Here is a 26,919-nt window from a genome sequence, read left to right on the forward strand (position 1 = left end):
ACACTGCCGGAGGTGCCTTCTTTGAGATGAGATGTTAAACCGAGGCCCCGTCTGCTCTCTCAGGTGGACGTAAAAGATCCCACAGCACTATTTCGAAGAAGAGCAGGGGAGTTATCCCTGGTGTCCTGGGCCAATAGTTATCCCCCAATCAACATAAAAAAAATTATCTGGCCATTATCACATTGCTGTTTGTGGGAGCTTGCTGTGCGTAAATTGGCTGCCGCGTTTCCCACATTACAACAGTGACTGCACTTCAATAAAAGTACTTTATTGGCTGTAAAGCGTTTTGGGACGTCCTGAGGTCATGAAAGGCGCTATAGAAATGCAAGTCTTTCTTTGTTTAAAGGTGTTATTAGGGGTGGCAGGGGCCCCTTGCCCAGAAGGACGTCAATGAGCCGGTTGGGTTTTTACGTCAATCCGCCAGCTTCTCCTGGTGCCAGCCCGTTAATTACAAGGCTTACCGACTATGATATCACATCTTGCCAGGACGGATTTTACCAGGTTGCAGGTCCAGCACCAGAACCACTGGGCTACCAGAGAATGGCCATTCACACCCTGCGGGCAGAGTGCTATGGCCATCGAGCCTACGCTTCAAATGTGAGGAGTCAGTAACTATCGGCAGGCTATTTGAGGACAGATTCATAAGAATTGGGAGCAGGAGTCGGCCATTCGGCCTCTCGAGCCTGCTCCGCCATTCAATGAGATCCTGGCTGATCTTCTACCTCAACTCCACTTTCCTGCACTCACCCCATATCCCTCGATTCCCTTAATATCCAAAAATCTATCGATCGCCATCTTGAATATATTTAGAGATTGAGCCTCCACAGCCCTCTGGGACAAAGAATTCCAAAGATTCACCACTCTCTGAGTGAAGAAATTTCTCCTCATCTCAGTCCTAAATGGCCGACCCCTTATTCTGAGACTGTGACCCCTGGTTCTCAACTCCCCAGCCCGGGGGAAACATCCTCCCTGCATCTACCCTGTCAAGCCCTGTAAGAATGTTGTATGTTTCAATTAGATCACCTCATTCTTCTAAACTCTAGAGAATATAGGCCTGGTCTACTCAATCTCTCCTCATAGGACAATCCCTCCCATCCCAGGAATCAGACTGGTGAATTTATCCTTTAAGCTCCACGAGCTTTGCTCAAAACATATAAATGGCGAAACGAGCATTACTGCTCGAAGCTGCCTCAATATAGAAACATAGAAACATAAAAATTTACAGCGCAGAAGGAGGCCATGTCGGCCCATCGTGTCCACGCCGGCCGACAAAGAGCCACATGGCCCTCGGTCAGCAGCCCTGAAGGTTACATATAAACTGATGAACAATGAACAATGGCGGAAAGGCAAAGAGCACCCGGCCCAACCAGTCCACCCCACACAACTGCAACACCCCTTACACTGAAATATTCTACACTCCACCCCAACCGGAGCCATGTGATCTCCTGGGAGAGGCAAAAACCAAATTAAAAACCCAGGCCAATTTGGGGGGAAAAAATCTGGGAAAATTCCTCGCCAACCCATCCAGGCGATCAAAACTAGTCCAGGAGATCACCCTGATCGTATTCGATTCCCTGCAGTACTTACCATCATATCTGCGCCAGCCAACAAGAGGTTATCCAGTCTAATCCCACTTACCAGTTCTAGGTCCGTAACCCTATCAATACTAAGATTATACCAAAAAGAAAGACTTGCATTTATATAACGCCTTTCACAACCGTACAGTTTTTGATGTATTTAATTAACCTTTCGACACATCACACCGAGGCGGAGGGAATGCACCTCTGTTATTTGCTTGCACACAAGAGTGCACTTGGCTGTGACTCCAAACCCCGAGGCTGTGACCTGGCCACGCCCCAGGGGTGTGAACAAGAGTTACCGTTTCCAGATGACTCACCAGGCACTTTCCGCATCGCCTCTTGCAGTTGCATCTTCTCCAGCTCAGCCAGGCAGGGGGGCTCTGCGACAACACAAAGAGATAGTTCAACAACAGCAACTTGCATTGGCATAGCGCCTTTAACCTAGTAAAACATCCCATCGTGTTTCACAGGAGCGCCATCGTAAAAATTTGACACCGAGCCGCATATGGAGATAGGTTGGGTCAAAGAGGTAGGTTTTAAGGAGCTTCTTAAAGAAGGAGAGAGGGGTAGAGAGGTGGAGAGGTTTAGGGAGGGAGTTCCAGAGCTTGGGGCCCAGGCAGCTGAAGGCACGGCCACCGATAGTGGAGCGATTATAATCAGGGAGGCTCAGGAGGGCAGAATTGGAGAAGTGCAGGCATCTCGGAGAGTTGTGAGGCTAGAGGAGATTACAGAGATAGGGAGGGGCGGGACCATGGAGGGATTTGAAAACAAGGATGAGAATGTTAAATTCGAGCCTTTGCTGGACCGGGAGTCAATATAGGTCAGTGAGCATAGGGGTGATGGGTGAGCGGGACTTGGTGCGAGTTAGGACATGGGCAACCGAGCTTTGGATTCAGTGATCCTGTGCAAATCGATGACACATCGCAAGTTACCTGGCCAGACGTAGGTTGGGAGAATGCGATAAATAAAGCCACTTTTGGACTATATAAAACTCAAAAATGTTTTTACATGAAATCTCTAAATATTGATTACATAATAAACATAAAAGTAATTTGTAGTATGTAGCAGTAATCATGCAAAAGATTCTATAAAAGGGACAGGTTCCTCCCAGTCACACACCATCCTGACTGGGAAATATATCGGCCGTTCCTTCACCGTCGCTGGGTCATAATCTTGGAACTCCCTCCCTAACAGCACTGTGGGAGCACCTTCACCACACGGACTGCAGCGGTTCAAAAAGGTGGCTCACCACCACCTTCTCAAGGGCAATTAGGGATGGGCAATAAATGCTGGTCTTGGTAGCGTCACTCACATCTAGAGAATAAAATTTAATAAAGGGTGGATGCAGGACAGCAAATGGAGGAATTTAGAGGAGCGACTGAAAGGTTAGCTCGATAGATGGGATTTTGGGTGAGCTTTGGAAGGGAGGGAGTTCGTAGCAAGGGGAAATGGTTTTGGTGAGAATTGGGCAGTTTCTAGAACGGGTCAGCAAGTTGAAAGTCTACTGGTTGAACTTAGTTTGTGCAGATCATCCATTATCTTATTGTTTTAAGTTAGAAGGTACTTGTTCAATAGTCTGCACAAAACAGGACTCAAACTTGGCCAGGGCAGCCTTGAGGAAGAGTTCATAGAGTGTATCCAGGATAGTTTCCTTGAACAGTACATTGCAGAACCAACCAGGGAGCAGGCTATCTTAGATCTGGTACTGTGTAATGAGACAGGATTAATAAATGATCTCGTAGTAAAGGATCTTCTAGGAATGAGTGACCATAACATGATTGAATTTCAAATTCAGTTGGAGGGTGAGAAAGTTGGTTCTCAAACCAGTGTCCTAAGCTTAAATAAAGGAGACTACAAAGATATGAAGGCAGAGTTGGCTTAAGTGGACTGGGAAAATGGACTAAAGTATGGGACGGTTGATGAGCAGTGGCAGACAGTTAAGGAGATATTTCATAACTCAGAGCAAAGGAGGAAAGACTGTAAGAGAAGGGATAACCATCCGTGGCTAACTAAGGAAATAAGGGAGGGTATCAAATTGAAAACAAGGGGCATACAAAGTAGACAAAACTAGTGGAAGGCCAGAGGATTGGGAAACTTTTAAAAGCCAGCAAAGAACGACTAAAAAAATGATTAAGAGAGGGAAGATAGATCATGAAAGTAAACTAGCACGAAATATAAAAACAGATAGTAAGCGTTTGTACAGGTACATAAAAAGGGAAAGTAAATGTTGGTCCCCTAGAGGATGAGTCTGGGGAATTAATAATGGAGAACAGGGAAATGGCAGAGACGATGAACAAATATATTGTATTGGTCTTCACGGTAGAAAATACTAAAAACATCCCAATAGCGGATAATCAAGGGGCTATAGAGTGGGAGGAACTTAATACAATCACTATCACTCGGTAAAATAATGGGACTAAAGGCGGACAAGTCCCCTGGACCTGATGGCTTACATCCTAGGGTCTTAAACAAGGTGGCTGCAGAGATAGTGGATGCATTGGTTGTAATCTACCAAAATTCCTTGGATTCTGGGGCAGTCCCAGCGGATTGGAAAACCGCAAATGTAACGCCCCTATTTAAAAAAGGAGGCAGACAGAAAGCAGGAAACTATAGACCAGTTAGCCTAACATATGTCTTTGGGAAAATGCTGGAGTCCATTATTAAGGAAGCAGTAGCAGGACATTTGGAAAAGCATAATTCAATCAAGCAGAGTCAGTATGGATCTATAAAAAGGAAATCATGTTTGACAAATTTACTGGAGTTCTTTGAGGATGTAACAAGCAGGGTGGATAATGGGGAACCAGTGGATGTGGTGTATTTGGATTTCCAGAAGGCATTCGATAAGGTGCCACATAAAAGGTTACTGCACAAGATAAAAGTTCACGGGGTTGGGGGTAATATATTAGCATGGATAGAGGATTGACTAACTAACAGAAAACAAAGAGTCGGGATAAATCGGTAATTTTCCGGTTGGCAAACAGTAACTAGTGGGGTGCCGCAGGGATCGGTGCTGGGTCCTCAACTATTTACAATCTATATCAATGATTTAGATGAAGGGACCGAGTGTAATGTTGCCAAGTTTGCTGATGATACAAATATGAGTGGGAAAGCAAATTGTGAGGAGGATACAAAACATCTGCAAAGGGATATAGACAGGCTATGTAAGTGGGCAAAAATTTAGCAGATGAATTATAATATGGGAAAATGTGAGTTTATCCACTTTGGCAGAAAAAATAGAAAAGCAAATTACAATTTAAATGGAAAAAATTGCAAATTGTTGCAGTACAGAGGGACCTGGGGGTCCTTGTGCATGAAATATAAAAAGTTAGTATGCAGGTACAGCAAGTAATCAGGAAGGCAAATGGAATGTTGGCCTTTATTGCAAGGGGGATAGAGTGGCAGAGAAGTCCTGCTACAACTGTACAGGGGGTATTGGTGAGGCCACACCTAGAGTACTTCGTAAAGCTTTGGTCTCCTTATTTAAGGAAGGATATACTTGCATTGGAGGCTATTCAGAGAAGGTTCATTAGGTTGATTCCGGAGATGAGGGGGTTGACTTATGAGGAAAGGTTGAGTAGGTTGGATCTATACTCATTGGAGTTCAGAAGAATGAGAGATGATCTTATTGAAACATATAAGATAATGAGGGGGCTCGACAAGGTGGATAGAGAAAGGATATTTCCACTCATAGGGGAAACTAAAACTAGGGGACATAGACTCAGAATAAGGGGCCGCCCATTTAAAACTGAGATGAGGAGGAATTTCTTCTCTCAGAGGGTTGTAAATCTGTGGAATTCTCTGCCCCAGAGAGCTGTGGAGGCTGGGTCATTGAATATATTTAAGGCGGAGGTAGACAGATTTTTGAGCGATAAGGGAGTAAAGGGTTATGGGGAGCGGGCAGGGAAGTGGAGCTGAGCCCATGATCAGATCAGCCATGATCTTATTGAATGGCGGAGCAGGCTCAAGGGGCCAAATGGCCGACTCCTGCTCCTATTTCTTATGTTCTTATGACACTGCTTAGAGTAAGGGACTGTCCACAAATGTTCACATTATCACCGCACAGAACAGGAGACTTCCTGAAGTAAGGGACCGTCCACGAATGCTCGCACTATCACCGCACAGAACAGGAGATTTCCTGGAGTAAGGGACCGTCCACGAATGCTCGCACTATCACCGCACAGAACAGGAGACTTCCTGGAGTAAGGGACCATCCACGAATGCTCGCACTATCACCGCACAGAACAGGAGATTTCCTGGAGTAAGGGACCATCCACGAATGCTCGCACTATCACCGCACAGAACAGGAGATTTCCTGGAGTAAGGGACCATCCACGAATGCTCGCACTATCACCGCACAGAACAGGAGATTTCCTGGAGTAAGGGACCATCCACAAACGCTCTCACTATTATCACCGTTCAACGTACTTTCCCTCCAGAAGCAGAAGCACCACTCGGCCATGGAAACATGTCCGTCTCTGTAGGTGTCGCAGGAGTTGAAGAAAGGCCTCACGCAAACCTCGTATTTGTCCAGGTTGATGGCCCCGAGCTCCGTCTCATCCAGGAACAGGTCTACATCTGTATCCAGCTTGGAAAACATCCAGCCAATCGAATCCCTGCAGCTAGCCACCAAACTCTTATCCAACACTTCAGAGGAAAGGAGCAGAGATTGTAGTTAAGAGAGAAAGCGAGAGATGGCTTAAACAAATTAAAGATAACCTTCAGGGCCCCCAAGGCACTATTTTCTATTGGGATCATTCTGCGAAATGTTGGACATAATGCAATCTCCGGATTGACATTGCAGTGGTACAACCACACACAAAGAAGGTCTTGCATTCGTACAACACTTTAATCATGAGGCCCCGAAACATCTCAAAGTGCTTCACGCACAAGGAACATGCAGCGCCTTGTTGTGTCGGCAGATGTGGCAGCCATGTTGCGCACTGCAAGATTCCACAACATCATGAACGACCAGCGAATGAGTTTTTTGGTGGTGTTGGATGAGGGAGGAATGTCGGAGGATGGGCATCGGAGGGGGTGCTGTGATTTGGGGAGGGGGAGGGGCGTTCAAAACCAGCCCAAAGCTTGGGAGCCCGATTGGAAGAAATGTGCTTAAATTCTGTGACTATACTTTCTCTCATTCCTTCTTCCCTTTGCTTTAAAGACTTTGGTAAATCCTTGAGCTCAGAGAATCATAGAATAGTACAGCACCGAAGGAGGCCATTCGGCCCATCGAATCTGCACCAGCTCTTTGGAAGAGCGATCCAGTCAGTCCCACTCCCCCCCGCTCTTTCCCCATATCCCGGCAATTCTTTCTCCTTCAAGTATTTATCCAATCCCCTTTTGAAGGCTGCTATTGAATCTGTATCCACCGCCCTATCAGGCAGCGCGTTCCAGATTCTAACCACTCGCTGCGTAAAAACGTTTTTCTGCCAATCACCTTAAATCTGTGCCCCCCCCAAGGAGCCCATGTTGGGGAATGGAGCCCAGAGATGTTACGCGATTATGTATGTGATGTACCGCATAATAGGATCTGAGGGAGGGAGGGGGGCGGTCAGTAGGAGTGTGTGTGTGTGTGTGTGTCCGTGTATATGTGTGTGTCCGTGTGCGTGCGTGTATGTGTGTGCGTGCGTGTGTGTCTGCATGTGTATATGTGCATGTGTGTGTGTGTGTGTATGTATGCGTGTGTGTGTGTGTGTGTGTGTGCGTGTGTGTGTATGTACGTGCGTGTGTGTGTGTGTGTGTGTGTATATATGTGTGTGTGTGTATATGTTTGTGTGTGTATATGTTTGTGCGTGTGTGTGTATATGTTTGTGCGTGTGTGTGTATATGTTTGTGCGTGTGTGTGTGTGCATGTGTGTATATGTGTGTGTGTGTGCGTGTATATGTGTGTGTGTGTATGTATGTGTGCATGTGTGTGTATGTGTGTGTGTGTGCATGTGTGTGTATGCGTGCATGTGTGTGTATGCATGTGTGTGTATGCATGTGTGTGTATGCGTGTGTGTGTGTGTGTGTGTGTGTGTTAGGCACATACGGCGGAGTCTGGTCTCCAATCATCTTGGAGCCCTTTGCCACTGGACCAAGACCTTGCTCCGTCAAGCCCGTGTGGTGGCTGGTGTACAACGGCCACCCCACGTTAAAAGAATTCACGCATAGGCATCTTCCACCTTTTAAAACGAAGTTCGGGACCTAGCCCGCATTGGTCGCATCAGTCACCTTCGAACTTATTTCAAGCAAGTCATCCTGGACTCCGGGGCACTGCCTGAGGAGAGAAGGATTCCCAGAGCAATACTGGGACAGCTACTTTGTGTCGCAGTCCCAGTGCTCTGCCAGCAGAGGCACTATGTGTAATGGTCTCGGACTAGTACCAGTGCAGCCACTGTGTACACCAATCAGGGACCGATATCAATGTGGGTCTTGTGTGTATTAGTGCCAGGTCCGAGACCAGTACACGCAATGCTCACACCGGCACAGCACCGTGACTGGCACACGCTGGCATGTGCATCATCATCATCATAGGCAGTCCCTCGAAGCGAGGATGACTTGCTTCTGTGCCAAAAAAGTTAAGTTCACAGGTGTTTCAATGAAGGACCTAATATTCCAGGTCCAGAACTCCATGTTGAAGGGTGGAAGATGCCTGTGCGTGGATTTTTTTAACGTGGGGTGGCCGTTGCACACCAGTCACCACACGGGCTTGACAGAGCTAGGTCTTGGTCCAGTGGCACGGGTTAACCAGGACGACTGGAGACCAGCTCTGCTGCACGGACCCAGTGCGCGCACATATATCGCAGTGTGGGCTGGGCCCGTGCTGCCCCTGGGCCCCTGGCCACGAACTCACATTTCCCACGCTGCGGGGCCATAAAAGGAGTGGTGTGGAGACCTCGGGAGCCGCCTGGCATGTGTAATTCGAGCACCGGTGTGCCATTTAACACTTTGCTCTGTGCGCGGCAGCAGTTCACCGCCCGTTATATCAGCCACAGAGCATCTCAGAAACTCACCACTGGGCGCACTGTCTGCGGGCTTCCCCGAACTGTTCTGTTTGGCATTTTCGTGCAGGAGTTGGAACCAGTCCCTGAGTCGATCGCCGAGATCGGCGAGATCCTGGCCTGTGCAACCAGCTAGAGAAGGAAGAGAGAACAAGTGATAAAATAGCAGTGGAATGTTTTGTAATGGGCCTGCACTTGCAGACAGGCCCTGACATGACGTTGTGGGATGTGGGAGTGCGAACGTTGAACCCATTGCCTATTAGTTTGAGACGTGGCGTGTAGCGTGCTCGGGAGGAGCAGGTAACACTGGACTTATGGGGGTAAAAGCAGAGGTGGGGTGGGACGCAAAACCCGTCCACTGGTCGCCCCTTGTACAACACGCCCAAAGTCAACTGACCATCGGATGGTGCCTCTAGCGGGCAGTCAATGCGATATCGTCTGATTTGCGTCCCCATCCAATTTCACCTCCCTCAGTTCCCAAAGCTGCCCACAACCCGCCCTCGCCTCGCCTCGTGTCTGACTCTGTTGTAGACTCGTTGATAGAGATCAATCACTGTTATTAGGAAGTAAGGATGGCTGAGTAGTCTAAGGCACTATGTTAAGGTCACAGTCTCCACTGGAGGTGTGGGTTCAATGCCCACTTCTGACATATTTTTGAACGCTAAGGGAGTCAAGGGTTATGGGGAGTGGGCAGGAAAGTGGAGTTGAGGCCAAGATCAGATCAGCCACGATCTTATTGAATTGTGGAGCAGGCTCGAGGGGCCAAATGGCTTGCTCCTAGTTCTTATGTTCTTATTAGTCAACAACTCCATTATGGGTGTATCCTGCGACGACGAGGAAAGTAGAAGGCCAACTAGATGGACCTCTGTCTTTCTACTCTAGCAATTCCTGTGTCCAAATGTTAACATTTAAAAGAGGGAAAGGAATACAATTTGCATGAATTGCTCGTACACGAATATTCACACGGCATAAATCCAAAGCTATGGACCACACGGTCAGTAACAAGGGCGTGAAGTTAGGCGTAATACTGGAAGCAAGAAGGGGAGGTCAGAATGAATTATTTCATGCAAATGACGATAAGAATACGGAATACAAGTGTCTAATGAAGCTCCATTAGCCTGGATTGTGTGCTCGAGTCCTGGAGTGGGAAAACCTGGAATATGAAATCCTGGAGTGGGAAGTCCAGGAATGGGAAGTCCTGTGAGTGGGAAGTCCAGGAATGTGAAGTCCTGGGACTGGGAAGTCCTGGGAATGGACAGCCCTGGGAGTGGACAGTCCAGGAATGGGAGGTTCTGGGAGTGGGAAGTCCAGGAGTGGGAAGTCCTGGGAACGTGAAGTCCAGGAGTGGGAAGTCCTGGGAATGGACAGTCCTGGGAGTGTGAAGCCCAGGAGTGAGACCTGAAGCTACAACCGTAAGTGGAGCCGAGTCCACGGCCAGATCGGCCATGATCTTGTTGAGTGGCGGAGCAGGCTCGAGGGGCTAGATGGCCTACTCCTGTTCCTAATTCTTATGTTCTTATGTTAATATTCAGTCCATGGCTCAGTGTCAGCGCTGGCCAACTCCGACAGTCAAAGTGAATCATGGATTTGAGCAAGATGCAAAATTAGGATTTATTTGGGTGGATGCTACAAGGCAACACCATGGCCTGAGTATGTAAATAAATAAATAAATAAATAGAGACAGAGTTGTGTGTCTGAGACCTGAACGTGTTGCTGGCTCTCGCATTTTTTATCCAAAGATAGATTCAGGACATCAGGTGTGGAAGGAGAAATAATGATGGCGTGTGGAAAGTGAGATGGGAGTTTGGCTCCTTTCATTATTGGTGTGGCCACACTCCCACCAGCAGTACGATGGAGCTGAACGTTATAGGACCTCCCACCCACGGGTGAACCGCCGATCTCAGCAATGCCAATGTGGCAAAGGATCAATGAAGGCATTCTGCCTCGCTAACCTTCACCTTTCCCCGGTGGTACCATTCTGAGCCAACCACACTGGGTCTTTGAACCGCCATTAAGAACATAAGAATTAGGAGCAGGAGTCGGCCATACGGCCCCTCGAGCCTGCTCCGCCATTCAATAAGATCACGGCTGATCTTCTACCTCAACTCCACTTTCCTGCCAGATCCCTCGATTCCCTTAGTGCACAAAAATCTATCCATCTCAGAATAAGTCCATTTAAAACGGAGATGAGGAGGTATTTCTTCTCTCAGAGGGTTGTAAATCTTTGGAATTCTCTGCCCCAGAGAGCTATGGAGGCTGGGTCATTGAATATATTTAAGGCGGAGATAGACAGATTTTTGAACGATAAGGGAATTAAGGGTTATGGGGAGCGGGCGGGGAAGTGGAGTTGTGGCCAAGATCAGATCAGCCATGATCTTATTGAATGGCGGAGCAGGCTCGAGGGGCCGAATGGCCGACTCCTGCTCCTATTTCTTATGTTCTTAAGTTCAATGACTGAGTATCTGTGGGTTAAAATAGACGCGGAGCAATGTCAGGTCAATAGCTTGCGGCCTGGTTGGTATGAGTGCAATGTGGGCTGTCCCATTATCAGTGGCACCCTATGGCCCCTCGCCTGGCAGTCACCTGGTTTGTTGCTGGGGTCAGAGGTCGGAGTGTGCTCGGTTGGACACGGACATTTGCCTTCACACTGCTGCGTGAGCTGCTTCCCAGTCAGGCATACCTGTAGCTCCAGCTTACACTGCAGGGGGAGGGAGAGAGAGAGAGAGAGAGAGGGCGGGGGGGAATATAGAAGAAAAGCAAGAGATAAAGAGAGATTAGAACCAGTCAATGCCCTGAGCTCACCTGGACACGCCCACATTGTGGGATTGTTAATTGTGGACTGAGCTGCCAGCTAATGAAATACTGCAATTATAGTTTTTATCTCCTGTTAATGTTTCTCCTTCAATTCTCTCCCTTTATTTTTCCCCTTCAGAAGGTTATTTCAATTCTGGGTCAATGAAGTGGCACTGGGCATAAACCCAATATTGTCAGGACAACCACGGTTACAAGTGACCCTCCCCTCAAAGGGAAGAGATTACGAAAAAGACTTGCATTTATATAGCGCCTTTCACAACCACCAGATGTCCCAAAGCACTTTACAGCCAATGAAGTACTTTTGGAGTGTGGTCACTGTTGTAATGTGGGAAACGCCAATTGAGCACAGCAAGCTCCAACAAACAGCAACGTGATAATGACCCAGATAATCTGTTTTTGTTGTATTGATTGAGGGATAAATATTGGTCGGGACACCAGGGAGAACTCCCCTGCTCTTCAAAATAGTGCAGTGCAATATTTTACGCCCACCTGAGAGGGCAGGCGGGGCCTCGGTTTAACGTCTCATCTGACAGACGGCACCTCTGGCAGTGCAGCACTCCCTCAGCACTGCAGTGGGAGTGTCAGTCAGGCCAAGATTTATGTGCTCAAAGTCCCTGGAGTGGGACTTGAACCAACCCCTAACCTAACCATTCCCTCCCCAAATGCAAAGGGGGAGCGACAGGGAAAAACAGGAGAGAAGCACAAGAGGGCAGAGAGGGAAGTTAAGAACTAGTTGGTTCATTAACAAGGTGGATGAACATTACCAGTTCATCCACCAGGCTGACAACCACCTGCCTCATCGCGGATGACCGAGACCCAACTGGCTGGGGTTTTATTGAGTCTTGTGAACATCATGTGACGGGCTAAGCCACTCATAATGCAACAGCTCTACAGGCGTGTACATTACAGAATGTAAATGAGGGGGTTGACTTATGAGGAAAGGTTGAGTAGGTTGGGCCTCTACTCATTGGAGTTCAGAAGAATGAGAGGTGATCTTATCGAAACGTGTAAGATTATGAGGGGGCTTGACAAGGTGGATGCAGAGAGGATGTTTCCACTGATAGGGGAGACTAGAACTAGAGGCCATGATCTTAGAATAAGGGGCCGCCCATTTAAAACTGAGATAAGGAGGAATTTCTTCTGTAAATCTGTGGAATTCGCTGCCTCGGAGAGCTGTGGAAGCTGGGACATTCAATAAATTTGACAGAAATAGACAATTTCTTAAACGATAAGGGGATAAGGGGTTATGGGGAGCGGGCGGGGAAGTGGAGCTGAGTCCATGATCGGATCAGCCATGGTCTTATTAAATGGCGGAGCAGTATGGCCTACTCCTGTTCCTAGTTCTTATGTTCTTATGTACAGCAAATACAGCTTGTGGCCTGCAGGAAGCACAACATACAGCTGCACACTTGCAGCAGGATAATGTAATGTGTATTGCAGCACCTCCCGTGCAGCCTAACGGGAACATTGTCTTTCATGGAATGGTGCAGCACAGAAGGAAGCCATTCGGCCCATCGTTCCTGTGCCAGCTGTTTGAAAGAGCGAGCCAATTAGTTCCACTCCCCCGCTCTTTCCCCACAGCCCTGCAAACTTTTCCCCTTCAAGTATTTATCTAATTCTCTTTCGAAAATTACTACAGAATCTGCTTCCACCGCCCTTTCAGGCAGCGCATTCAACAACAACAACCAACAACTTGTATTTACATAGTGCCTTTAACGTAGTAAAATGTCCCAAGGCGCTTCACAGGAGTGTTATAAGACAAAGCAAATAAATTTGACACCGAGCCACACAAGACAAAATTACGGCAGATGAACAAAAGCTTGGTTAAAGAGGTAGGCTTTAAGGAGCGTCTTAAAGGAGGAGCGAGGCGGAGAGGTTTAGGGAGGGAGTTCCAGAGCTTGGGGCCCAGGCAACAGAAGGCACGGCCACCGATGGTTGAGCGATTAAAATCAGGGATACTCAGGAGAGCAGAATTAGAGGAGCGAAGACATCTCGGGGGGGGGGGGGGTGGCGGGTTGTGGGACTGGAGGAGATTACAGAGATAGGGAGGGGCGAGGGCCATGGAGGGATTTGTAAACCAGGATGAGAATTTTGAAATCGAGGCGTTGCTTTACCGGGAGCCAATGTAGGTCAGCGAGCACAGGGGGTGATGGGTGAGCGGGACTCGGTGCGAGTTAGGACACAGGCTGCCGAGTTTTGGATCACCTCCAGTTTACGTCGGGTAGAATGCGGGAGGCCAGCCAGGAGTGCGTTGGAATAGTCAAGTCTGGAGGTAACCGAGGCAAGGATGAGGGTTTCAGTAGCAAATGAGCTGAGGCAAGGGCGGAGACGGGCGATGATAGGGAGGTGGAAATAGGCGGGTTTAGGTCATTCCAGCTACAGAATGCGAGGCCTACCTGCGACGTGTAGGTGTGTCCGTCCGAGCCACACACAGGGGAAGTGTGGACCGCAGGGCATGGCTTGCAGGTGCTCTCCACACGCCCCAGGGTGGATTGCTTGATTCTAAAACAAACAGATGTTAGCAGTGAGCCCCACATCCAGAAAAACCAGTACCCCCTCCCTCACACGGAGACCCAAAACAATCGCTTTTGCAACTCAGCTATGTAACTAGGCTCCTTTACGAGACTACTCAGTGTTCATAAAACCAGAGACAGTTACAAGGTGGAATCTAATAGAGGTTTTCAAAATGATGTAAAGCTTCGAGAGGGCAAGCAGTAAAAGATCAGTAAATCAGCTCGGGATTATCAAGAGGAGTAGTGAAGGTTTCATAAGTGTAATGTATTTGCTTCATGGGTTCTTTGCTTAAGAATTAATAGCAATACTATTGTGTCTTGAATAAAGAGTCAGACTAAATACTGCAAGCTCAAAGCAAGGTGTGACCGCTGTCCTTTATTACAGATCTCAGAGTGCCTCTCCAGCCTGTGAGGCCTCCTTATATACAGGTGCTCCCAAGGGATTGTGGGATGCCTTGGGACTCCAGGGGATAAGCCCTCTGGTTGTTAGACATGGTAATTGCAGGTTTACATACATAACAAACACATTGCTATTAAGAACTAGTTGGCTTATTAACAAAGGTTTAACAATCACCCTACACATTATTAGTTCATCCATTGTATACCTCATCATGGATGACCTAGGCTCAACTGGCTGGGGTTTTATTGAGTCTTGTGAACATCACGTGACTGGCTAAGCCACTCACAATGCACCAGCTCTACAAACCTGTGAGCACCCTCACACAGGTGCATACATTACACCTACGACATTGCTCTGTTACATGTCATGCACGGGTTTGGGAGGCTTTAGCCTTTACTAGAGATATGGGAGGGTTTATAGGGACACAACTCTGAACATGTGCTGAATTCTCTGAGAAGTTAGAGCTGATCAAATGTGTTCATCTGGCATCACGTCACACTTCAATTGCCACATCGGATATACGGCACAGAAACAGGCCATTCGGCCCAACCAGTCCATGCCGGCGTTTATGCTCCACTCGAGCCTCCTCCACTCTATTTACTTCACCTCGCCCTAGCAGCTTAACCCTCTATTCCTTTCTCCCTCATGTGTTTATCCAGCTTCCTCTTAAATGCATCGATACTATTCGCCTCAACTGCTCCCTGTGGCAGTGAGTTCCACATTCTCACCACTCTCTGGGTAAAGAAGTTTCTCCTGAATTCCTTATTGGAGTTATTAGTGACTATCATATAATGATGGCCCTTAGTTTAGGACTTTGCCATAAGTGTAAACATCTTCTCTAAGTCTACCCCATCAAACCCCCTTCTTAAAACCTCTTAAAGACCTCTATCAGGCCACCCCTCCGCCTTCTCTTTTCCAGAGAAAACAGCACCAGCCTGCTCAACCTTTCCTGATAGTTATAACCTCTCAGTTCTGGTATCATCCTTATAAATCTTTTTCTCCAGTGCCTCTATATCCTTTCTGTAATATGGAGGCCACAACTGTGCACAGTGCACCAGTGGTCTAACCAAGGTTCTATGTATATTCAACATAACTTTGTGCTAACGTGGTGATTGGTAGTGTGGCAGCCAATAGCTAGAGGGGCTCAACAAAAATAGACTCGGCCATTGAGAAAGATGAATTCCCCCATGGAGTGTGGCGGGGCGCGGATTAACACCCGTTATATTGGCGAGTTGCCAATCTCGGTCGGGTTACTGTGACCAATCAAGGCGCAGGTCCCCTCCCCACAGAGAGCAGAAATCGAAGAGCCTGTTCACCCTTCAAGCACTCTCGCAAACCGCCCAGCCCCCATTCCGTTAATTAAAACGTTAGCGCTCCCAGTAGTTCGGCCCTTCAATCCCCTTTCTCCGCAATGCATGTATGTTCCATTCCCCTAGTTTAAAGAACTCTTGCTGAAAAATTAATCAAGGAGTGCCACTAATATCTCAATAACCCTCAGCACCTCCCCCTCCCCTCCCCCCCCCCCACCATTCATTAGAACATAAGAAATAGGAGCAGGAGTCGGCCATTTGGCCCCTCGAGCCTGCTCCGCTGTTTAATACGACCATGGCTGATCTGATCATGGACTCAACTCCACTTCCCTGCCCGCTCCCCATAACCCTCGACTCCCTTATCATTCTACCTTTCCTGATAGTTATAACCTCTCAGTTCTGGTATCATCCTTGTAAATCTTTTTCCCACTTTCCCCAGTGCCTCTATATCCTTTCTGTAATATGGAGGCCACAACAGTACACAGTGCACCAAGCGTGGTCTAACCAAGGTTCGATAGAAATGTAACACCAATCGACCCAGCTCCCTTTTATGGGTATCAACCGATCCCAGATCAAATGCCTCCTCCGGGAGTCAGTTCCACTATCAAAAGAAATAATCTTTTCCTCAGCCCAGCATGAACTGAACCAAGTCCCAAATGTTGCCCACATTTCCAACCATAAGAAGACATTTTGTATTCTTGAAGATAATTATAGTCCCAGAGGAGAGACTCGGCACATTAATAATGTAGAACGATCAATACAGTCTGGCTTTAAAAGGATTTGGTTTCATTATCGGGGATCAACATTACACAAGTCCCACACAGCTCAAGAGCCAGTGTCATAACTCAAGCAACAATTCTCTCATTAATTTAGTCAATTAAGACATTGGTGCTCACAGTAATTAGTTTTCATCCCGAGTCCAAGGTTAACTCAGAATTTATCACCGGCAAATTGGGACGGAATCCAACCCCTGATTTGTGTGGACGACGACCTCCCTCAAGCTGATGAGGAGCTGGGATAGGCTGTGTGGTCTAGCTCATCTATATCTATAAACAGCGGGTTAGTCCAACGTGGTCTAACCAAGGTTCTATATAAATCTAATGCAAATTTGTGCCAACGTGGTGATTGGTGTTGTGACAGCCAGGAGAGGCGAGGGCCCAGGGGCAGCACGGGCCAGCCCACACTATGCGATATGTGCGCGCACTAGGTCCGTGCAGCAGAGCAGGTCTCCAGTCATATTGGTTAATCCTCGCCTGGACCAAGACCGAGCTGTCAAGCCCGTGTGATGGCTGGTGTGCAACGGCCACCACACGTTAAAAATCCACGCACAGGCATCTTCCACCCTTCAGGATATAGTTCAGGATCCGGAATATTAGGCCCTTCATTGAAACACCTGTGAACTCAAGCGGGTCATCCTCGATTCAAGGGACTGCCTATGATGATGGCAACCAATAGCTAAAGGGGCTCCAAAAAAAAACTCGGCCATTGAGAAAGATAAATTCCCCCATGGAGTGTGGCGGGGCGCGGATTAACACCCGTCATACCGACAGCAGCGAGTTGCCAATCTCGGTCAGGTTACTGTGACCAATCAAGGCGCAGGTCCCCTCCCCACAGAGAGGGAAAATCGACGAGCCTGTACACCCTTCAATCACTCTCGCAAACCGCCCAGCCCCTAGTCCGTTAATTACAACGTTAGCGCTCCCAGTAGTTGTGCCCTTCGATCCCCTTTCTCAGCAATGCCTGTATGTTCTGCCCCCTTTTTGCCCCTGGGCGCTGGGGTTGAATCTCGCCAGCTACAAGTGGATGATGGCTAGGTGACGGTCGGTGGGGTTTGTACACTGGGCTCGAAGGTTGCTGCTTGCGGCTAATCCAAGAGGGTGACGATCTCTCTCTCTCTCTCTGAGGCATTCTGTTACTGTTCATGGTTGGAAGATCATATGGGCCACAGATCCCAAGCACGAGCTCCCTGCTGCAATTCCCAATACATACTCTCCTTGAGCGAAGTTCTGTGACAGAAACATAGAAACATAGAAAATAGGTGCAGGAATAGGCCATTCGGCCCTTCGAGCCTGCACCACCATTCAATAAGATCATGGCTGATCATTCCTTCAGTACCCCTTTCCTGCTTTCTCTCCATACCCCTTGATCCCCTTAACCGTAAGGGCCATATCTAACTCCCTCTTGAATATATCCAGTGAACTGGCATCAACAACTCTCTGCGGCAGGGAATTCCACAGGTTAACAACTCTCTGAGTGAAGAAGTTTCTCCTCATCTCAGTCCTAAATGGCCTACCCCTTATCCTAAGACTATGTCCCCTGCTTCTGGATTTCCCCAACATCGGGAACATTCTACCCGCATCTAACCTGTCCAGTCCCGTCAGAATCTTATTTTTGTTTCTATGAGATCCCCTCTCATCCTTCTAAACTCCAGTGAATAAAGGCTTAGTTGATCCAGTCTCTCCTCATATGACAGCCCAGCCATCCCTGGAATCAGTCTGGTGAACCTTCGCTGCACTCCCTCAATAGCAAGAACGTCCTTCCTCAAACTAGGAGACCAAAACTGAACAAAATATTCCAGGTGAGGCCTCACCAAGGCCCTGTACAACTGCAGTAAGACCTCCCTGCTCCTATACTCAAAACCCCTAGCTATGATGGCCAACATACCATTTGCCTTCTTCACTGCCTGCTGTACCTGCGTGCCCACTTTCAGTGACTGATGAACCATGACACCCAGGTCTCGTTGCACCTCCCATTTTCCTAGTCTGCCGCCATTCAGATAATATTCTGCCTTCGTGTTTTTGCCCCCAAAATGGATAACCTCACATTTATCCACATTATACTGCATCTGCCATGCATTTGCCCACTCACCTAACTTGTCCAAGTCACCCTGCAGCCTCTTAGCGTCCTCCTCACAGCTCACACCTCCACCCAGTTTAGTGTCATCTGCAATCTGCAAACTCTATTCCTTTATCCAAATCGTTAATGTATATTTAGTAAAGAGTTGAGGTCCTAGCACTGAGCCCTGCGGCACTCCGCTAGTCACTGCCTGCCATTCTGAAAAGGACACTTTTATCCCGACTCTCTGCTTCCTGTCTGCCAACCAGTTCTCTATCCACGTCAGTATATTACTCCCAATACCACGTGTTTTGATTTTGCACAACAATCTCTTGTGCGGGACCTTGTCAAAAGCCTTTTGAAAGTCCAAATACACCACATCCACTGGTTCTCCCTTGTCCACTCTGCTAGTTATATCTTCAAAAAATTCCAGCAGATTCGTCAAGCATGATTTCCCTTTCATAAATCCATGCTGACTTGGACCAATCCTATCACTGCTTTCCAAATGCGTTGCTATTTCATCCTTCATGATTGATTCCAACATTTTCCCCACTACTGATGTCAAGCTAACCGGTCTATAATTACCCGTTTTCTCTCTCCCTCCTTTTTAAAAAAGTGGTGTTACATTAGCTGCCCTCCAGTCCATAGGAACTGATTCAGAATCGATAGACTGTTGGAAAATGATCACCAATGCATCCACTATTTCTAGGGCCACTTCCTTGAGCACTCTGGGATGCAGAATATCAGGTCCCGGGGATTTATCGGCCTTCAATCCTATCAATTTCCCTAACACAATTTCCCGCCTAATAAGGATATCCTTCAGTTCCTCCTTCTCACTAGACCCACTGTCCCCTTGTACCTTCAGAAGTTTATTTGTATCTTCCTTCGAGAAGAAGAACCGAAGTATTGGTTCAATTGATCTGCCATTTGTTTGTTTCCCATTATAATTTCACCTGAATCCGACTGCAAGGGACCTATGTTTGTCTTCACTAATCTTTTTCTCTTCATATATTTATAGAAGCTTTTGCAGTCAGTTTTTATATTCCCTGCAAGCTTCCTCTCGTACTCTATTTTCCCCCTCTTAATTAAACCCTTAGTCCTCCTCTGTTGAATTCTAAATTTCTCCCAGTCCTCAGGTGTGTTGCTTTTTGTAGCCAATTTATATGCCTCTTCCTTGGCTTTAACACTATCCCTAATTTCCTTTGTTAGCCATGGTTGAGCCACCTTCCCAGTTTTATTTTTACTCCAGACAGGGATGTACAATTGCTGAAGTTCATCCATGTGATCTTTAAATGTTTGCCATTGCATATCCACCGTCAACCCTTTGAGTATCCTCTGCCAGTCTATTCTAGCCAATTCACGCCTCATACCATCGAAGTTACCTTTCCTTAAGTTCAGGACCCTAGTTTCCGAATTAACTTTGTCACTCACCATCTTAATAAGGAATTATACCATATTATGGTCACTTTTCCACAAGGGGCCTCGCACAACAAGATTGCTAATTAGTCCCTTCTCATTACATATCACCCAGTCTAGGATGGCCAGCTCTCTGGTTGGTTCCTCGACACATTGGTCGAGAAAACCATCCCTAATACACTCCAGGAAATCCTCCTCCACCGCATTGCTACCAGTTAGGTTAGCCCAATAATGTGTAGATTAAAGTCACCCATGCTAACTGCTGTACCTTTATTGCACACATCCCTTATTTCTTGTTTGATGCTGTCCCCAACCTCACTACTACTATTTGGTGGTCTGTACACAACTCCCACTAGCGTTTTCTGCCCTTTGGAATTCCGCAGCTCCACCCATACCGATTCCACATCATCCAGGCTAATGTCCTTCCTTACAATTGCATTGATTTCATCTTTAACCAGCAACGCCACCCCGCCTCCTTTTCCTTTCTGTCTATCCTTCCTAAATGCTGAATACCCCTGGATGTTGAGTTCCCAGCCTTGGTCCCCCTGGAGCCATGACTCCGTGATGCCAATCACATCGTATCCGTTAACTGCTATCTGCGCAGTTAATTCATCCACCTTATTCCGAATACTCCTCGCATTGAGGCACAGAGCCTTTAGGTTTGTTTTTTTAAACACACTTTGCCCCTTTAGAATTTTGCTGTACAGTGGCCCTTTTTGTTTTTTTGCCTTGGGTTTCTCTGCCCTCCACTTTTACTATTCTCCTTTCTATATATTGCTTCTGACTCCGTTTTATTTCCCTCTGTCTCCCTGCCATGTTAGTTTAACTCCTCCCCAACAGCACTAGCAAACACTCCCCCTAGGACATTGGTTCCGGTCCTGCCCAGGTGCAGACCGTCCGGTTTGTACTGGTCCCACCTCCCCCAGAACCGGTTCCAATGTCCCAGGAATTTGAATCCCTCCCTTCTGCACCACTCCTCAAGCCACGAATTCATCTGAGCTATCCTTGCGATTCCTACTCTGACTAGCACGTGGCACTGGTAGCAATCATGAGATTTTTACCTTTGAGGTCCTACTTTTTAATTTAGCTCCTAGCTCCCTAAATTCGCCTCGTAGGACCTCATCCCGTTTTTTACCTATATCGTTGGTACCTATATGCACCACGATAACTGGCTGTTCACCCTTCCTTTTCAGAATGTCCTGCACCCGCTCCAAGACATCCTTGACCCTTGCACCAGGGAGGCAACATACCATCCTGGAGTCTCGGTGGCGGCCGCAGAAACGCCTATCTATTCCCCTTACAATTGAATCCCCTATCACTATTGCTCTCCCACTCTTTTTCCTGCGCTCCTATGCAGCAGAGCCAGCCACGGTGCCATTAACTTGGCTGCTGCTGCCCTCCCCTGATGAGTCATCCCCCTCAACAGTACCCAAAGCGGTGTATCTGTTTTGCAGGGGGATGACCGCAGGGGATCCCTGCACTACCTTCCTTGCACTGCTCTTCCTGTTGGTCACCCATTCCCTATCTGGCTGTATAACTTTTACCTGCGGTGTGACCAACTCACTAAACGTGCTATTCACGTCATTCTCAGCATTGTGGATGCTCCAGAGTGAATCTACCCGCAGCTCCAGTGCCGCAATGCGGTCTGTCAGGAGCTGGAGGCGGATACACTTCCCGCACACGTAGTCATCAGGGACACTGGCAGCATCCCTGAGTTCCCACATAGTACAGGAGGAGCATAACAGGAGGAGCTCTCTAGGTGTGTGTCATTATCTAGGTGTGTGCATGTTTGTGTATACAGTCTGAGGGAGTCCCTATTAAAACCATTACTCTCTCTCACCCTGGCCGTTCCCCCTGGTACTGACCTCATCGTCGCTCCCTCAAGTCCAAGGGACACAGACTTGAGCGGATATGGCGGACAACAGGTTTAGCCATTCACCGCCAGATCTGGCTAGACACATAAAGCATCATCCGGTCCTACCCTTGTCTGCCAAAACTGCTCACTATTCCAGGATCATTCCGAAATGCAAAGAGAAGCTCCGGCTACTATTCCCTACTGCTAACCGTCTCCTTAAACCCCTCTCCCCTGTCTCCACCACACTCCCCTCCAACAACAAGTGTGAGGAGCTCATGGACTTCTTTGTCTCAAAGATTGAGACCGTCCGATCAGCTGCCTCTGCCAGTTCCCTTCCTTCCCCTAGCCCACAGGGCCAAACTTCCTGAGGCTCCCACCTGCCCCTAGCCCTGAACTCGCATCTCTCTCCAGTTTCTCTCTGATCTCCCCTCTTGACCTCTCCACACTCATCCTGTCCATGAGGCACACTTCCCGCTCCCTTGACGCTATTCCCACTAAACTGCTGACCACCTAACTTCCATTTCTGGCTCCCATGTTAGCCGACATTGTTAACGGTTCTCCCTCCTCGGGTACTGTTCCCCTCTCTCTCAAATCTGCCGTCATCACCCCTCTTCTCAAAAAAACAATCCTTGACCCCACTGTGCTTACAAATTACCGCCCCATCTCCAACCTCCCTTTCCTCTCCTTGAACGTGTTGTCGCCTCTCAAATCCGTGCCCATCTTTCCCGGAACTCCATGTTTAAATCCCCTCAATCTAGTTTCCGCCCCTGCCACAGCACCGAAACGGCTCTCATCAAAGTCAAAAATGGCATCCTTTGTGACTCTGACAAAGGTAAACTATCCCTCCTCGTCCTTCTGGACCTGTCTGCAGCCTTTGACACGGCTGACCACTCTATCCTTCATTAACGCCTCTCCACCAATGTCCAGCTGGGTGGGACTGCACGCGCCTGGTTCCAGTCTTATCTGTCTAATTGTAGCCAGAGAATCACCTGCAAGGGCTTCTCTTCTCGCTCCAGCATTGTTACCGCTGGTGTCCCCCAAGGATCTATCCTTGGCCCCTCCTAATTCTCATCTATATGCAGTCCCTTGGCGACATCATCAAAAACTCGGCGTCAGTTTCCACATGTACACTGATGACACCCAGCTCTACCTCTCCACCACTTCTCTCGATCCCTCCCCCGTCTCTAAATTGTCAGATTGCTTGTCCGACATCCAGTTCTGGAGGAGCAGAAATTTTCTCCAATTAACTATTGGGAAGACCAAAGCCATTGTCTTAGGTCCCTGCCACAAACTGGGTTCCCCAACCACTGACTCCATCCCTCTCCCGGGCATCTGTCTAAGGCTGAACCAGACTGTTCGCAACCTTGGCGTCATATTTGACCCAGACATTAGCTTCCAGCCACATATCCGCGACATAACTAAAACCAACTTATCCACCTCCGTAACATCGCCCGTCCCCGCCCCTACCTCAGCTCATCCGCTGCTGAAACCTTCATCCATGCCTTCATTACCTCTAGACTTGACTATTCCAACGCACTCCTGGTTGGCCTCCCACATTCGACCCGACGTAAACTTGAGGTCATCCAAAACTCGGCTGCCCGTGTCCTAACTCGCACCAAGTCCCGCTCACCCATCACCCACTGTGCTCGCTGACCTACATTGGCTCCCGGTTAAGCAATACCTCGATTTCAAAATACTCATCCTTGTTTACAAATCCCTCCATGACCTCGCCCCTCCCTATCTCTGTAATCTCCTCCGGCCCCACAACCCCCCCAAGATATCTCCCTCCTCTAATTCTGCCCTCTTGAGCATCCCTGGTTATAATCGCTCAACCATCGGTGGCCGTGCCTTCTGTTGCCTGGGTCCCAAGCTCTGGAACTCTCTCCCTAAACCTCTCCGCCTCTCTACCTCTCTTTCCTCCTTTAAGACGCTCCTTAAAACCTACCTCTTTGACCAAGCTTTTGATCTGCTGTAATTTCTCCTTATGTGGCTCAGTGTCAAATGTATTTGTTTTGTCTTCAAACACTTTTTCTATGTTTTAACACGTTTTTCTACGTTAAAGGCGCTATATAAATATAAGTTGTTGTTGTTGTTGAGCAAAGTTCTGTGACAGAGGAACCTGTCTAGGTGTGTGTCATTATCTAGGTGTGTCTCATCTAGGTGGGCAGAGGAAACATTACAAGGACACCCTCAAAGCCTCCCTGACAAAGTGCAACATCCCCAGCGACACCTGGCCAAAGACCGCCCTAAGTGGAGGAAGAGCATCCGGGAGGACGCTGAGCACCTCGAGTCTCGTCGCCGAGAGCGTGCAGAAACCGAGCGCAGGCAGCGGAAGGAGCGTGCGGCAAACCAGACTCCCCTCCCACCCTTTCCTTCAACCACTGTCTGTCCCACCTGCGAGAGAGACTGCAATTCCCGTATTGGACTGTTCAGCCACCAGAGAACTCACTTTTAGAGTGGAAGCAAGCCTTCCTCGATTTCGAGGGACTGCCTATGATAAGGCCGTGTCATTATCCAAGTGTGTGCATGCTGGTGTAAACAGTCCGAGGGAGTGACCCTGAGGACAGGGTTTGTACAAGTGTCGGTGCATGCGGCACACCACATCTGACCTGTGCTGGAGTTTCCTGCGGCTTATACACATGGCCCTCTGCTGGCCCTGCGCGATGCACGTCTTGTGTCGGCTGCACTTCACCTTCTGACAGGGGTCCTTGGTGGGATCCAGTGCTGCAGAGGCAATCGTACAACAGTTACTTACACACAGGAGAATAAAGACGCGGACAATCTCTATGACGCAGCCTTTCTTGTGGCTTTGTCTGTCAATGCCGCTTTGCTCAGTGCTCCCTGAAGCTGCAGACACTCCATCTGTAATGTATTTGCTTCATGGGTTCTTAGCTTAAGAATTCATAGCCACACAGTGCTATTAAGAACTAGTTGGTTTATTAGCGAAGGTTTAACAATCACACGACACATTACCAGTTCATCCACCAGGCTCACAATCACCTGCCCCATCGTGGATCCCCCGACCCCAACTGGCTGGGGTTTTATTGAGTCTTGTGAACCTTTTGCTAATAAACCAACTAGTTCTTCATAGCAATGTGTTGCTATGCATTCTTAAGCAAAGAACCCATGAAGCAAATACATTCACTCCACTCACAACTCGACAGCTAAACAAACCTGTGACCAGGTGCATACATTGCACCATCTCTTGCTGTCGAGCTCATTCTCTCACTCCAGCTCACTCCATCCCAGGACCTCAACACTGCGCATCTCTTTATCTTCATCCGTTTGTGCTCATTGGCCCTCTCCTGCACTCATCATTTAACACAAGATGGTGCTCAGAATTAACCTCTCCTCTCATCCGCTCCCTTCGTTGGCTGGAGTCCACGTTTTAGTATCTATTCTCAAAAACCCAATCCTCTGACACCAAGGATCAGCCCCTTGTGGCCTGTCATGGCTCAGTGGCTCAGTGTGCAGCACCCTCACCTCTGGGTCAGAAGGTTGTGGGTTCAAGTCCCACTCCAGAGACTTGAGTAATGCTGAGGGAGCGCCGCATTGTCGGAGGGGCAGTGCTGAGGGAGCGCCACACTGTCGGAGGGGCAGTGCTGAGGGAGCGCCGCACTGTCGGAGGGGCAGTGCTGAGGGAGCACCGCACTGTCGGAGGGGCAGTGCTGAGGGAGCGCTGCACTGTCGGAGGGGCAGTACTGAGGGAGTGTCGCACTGTCATAGGGGCAATATTGAGGGGGCGCTGCACTGTCAGAGGGGCAGTACTGAGGGAGCGCCGCACTGTCGGAGGGGCAGTACTGAGGGAGCGGCGCACTGTCGGAGGGGCAGTGCTGAGGGAGTGCCGCACTGTCGGAGGGACAGTACTGAGGGAGTGTCGCATTATCAGAGGAGCAGTACTGAGGGAGCGCTGCACTGCTGGAGGAGCAGTACTGAGGGAGCTCCGCACTGTTGGAGGTGCTGTCTTTCAGAAGAGATGTTAAACCGAGGCCCCGTCTGCTCTCTCAGCTGGACGTAACAGATCCCACGGCACTATTTCGAAGAAGAGCAGGGGAGTTATCCCCGGTGTTCTGGAGCCAATATTTATTCCCAATCAACATAACAAAAAACAGATTATCTGGGTCATTATCACATTGCTGTTTGTGGGAGCTTGCTGTGTGCAAATTGGCTGCCCCACATTACAGCAGTGACTACACTCCAAAAGTACTTAATTGGCTGTAAAGTGCTTTGAGACGTCCAGTGGTCGTGAAAGGCGCTATATAAATGTAAGTCTTTCTTCACTTTCCTCTCTTCCCTCCCGTCCCTCTCCTTTCTGTTCTCCTCTCTTCCCACTCCCCTCCCCTCTCTGGCTCCGGCGATTCCCTAGTGTCTCGTTGACAGAAGCCGTTGACAAATTTTAAAAAGCGGTTATTCAATTGGTGGTTTGAAATGTGTCAGTGGGTAGCCGCAATTCTGACACTGACAAGAGTCAACGCATCGAAGAAACAGACAACTAAATATTCCGACTTTAGTTCTGCGGCAGACGGTGGTTTTCCAGGGTTCTGGCTCCCTCTAGTGGATGGGAGACTTCCTTTGATGAATAAACAGGGAAATGCGTTTTTATTAAACGCGCTGGCAATCTCACACTCTCGGATATCACACTTTTCAAAGGCTCACTTTCCTGTAATTCCGTTATTGATTTACGGAGAGAAATCAGCCTCCTCTCCTTTATTATTAAATTATAGGCAGCCCCTCGGAATCGAGGAAGACTTGCTTCCACTCTTAGAATGAGTCCTTAGGTGGCTGAACAGTCCAATACGAGAGCCACAGTCCCGGTCACAGGTGGGACAGACAGTCGTTGAGGGAAAGGGTTGGGTGGGGAGTCTGGTTTGCCGCACGCTCCTTCCGCTGCCTGCGTTTGCTTTCTGCATGCTCTCGGCGACGAGACTCGAGGTGCTCAGCGCCCTCCCGGATGCACTTCCTCCACTTAGGGCAGTCTTTGGCCAGGGACTCCCAGGTGTCGGTGGGGATGTTGCACTTTATCAGGGAGGCTTTGAGGGTATCCTTGTAACGTTACCTCTGCCCACCTTTGGCTCATTTGACGTGAAGGAGTTCCGAGTAGAACGCTTGCTTTGGAAAGGACGGATTTTCGATCACAAGGTGAAGGAACGTTCGGGAACGAGTCTTAAGTGAAACAGCCACCACCCATTCCAGGGAGAACTCACGATATCTGC

The 26,919-nt window shown here is 48.4% G+C and overlaps 1 protein-coding gene across 1 annotated transcript in view; it reads right to left on the reverse strand.

Moving 5' to 3' along the window:
• Nucleotides 1-26,919, reverse strand: part of spock2 (SPARC (osteonectin), cwcv and kazal like domains proteoglycan 2) — a 93,864-nt gene that overhangs the window by 14,092 nt on the left and 52,853 nt on the right. Inside the window, exons 3-8 of the mRNA XM_070865566.1 lie at nucleotides 24,316-24,430; nucleotides 13,774-13,879; nucleotides 11,147-11,261; nucleotides 8,576-8,695; nucleotides 6,006-6,224; nucleotides 1,898-1,960 (exon numbers count right to left, since the gene is read on the reverse strand). Coding sequence (XP_070721667.1) covers nucleotides 1,898-1,960; nucleotides 6,006-6,224; nucleotides 8,576-8,695; nucleotides 11,147-11,261; nucleotides 13,774-13,879; nucleotides 24,316-24,430 — 738 coding nt within the window. The remainder of the gene's footprint in view (nucleotides 1-1,897; nucleotides 1,961-6,005; nucleotides 6,225-8,575; nucleotides 8,696-11,146; nucleotides 11,262-13,773; nucleotides 13,880-24,315; nucleotides 24,431-26,919) is intronic.

Source organism: Pristiophorus japonicus, chromosome 22, assembly GCF_044704955.1.
Source record: "Pristiophorus japonicus isolate sPriJap1 chromosome 22, sPriJap1.hap1, whole genome shotgun sequence".
NCBI lineage: Eukaryota > Metazoa > Chordata > Chondrichthyes > Pristiophoridae > Pristiophorus > Pristiophorus japonicus.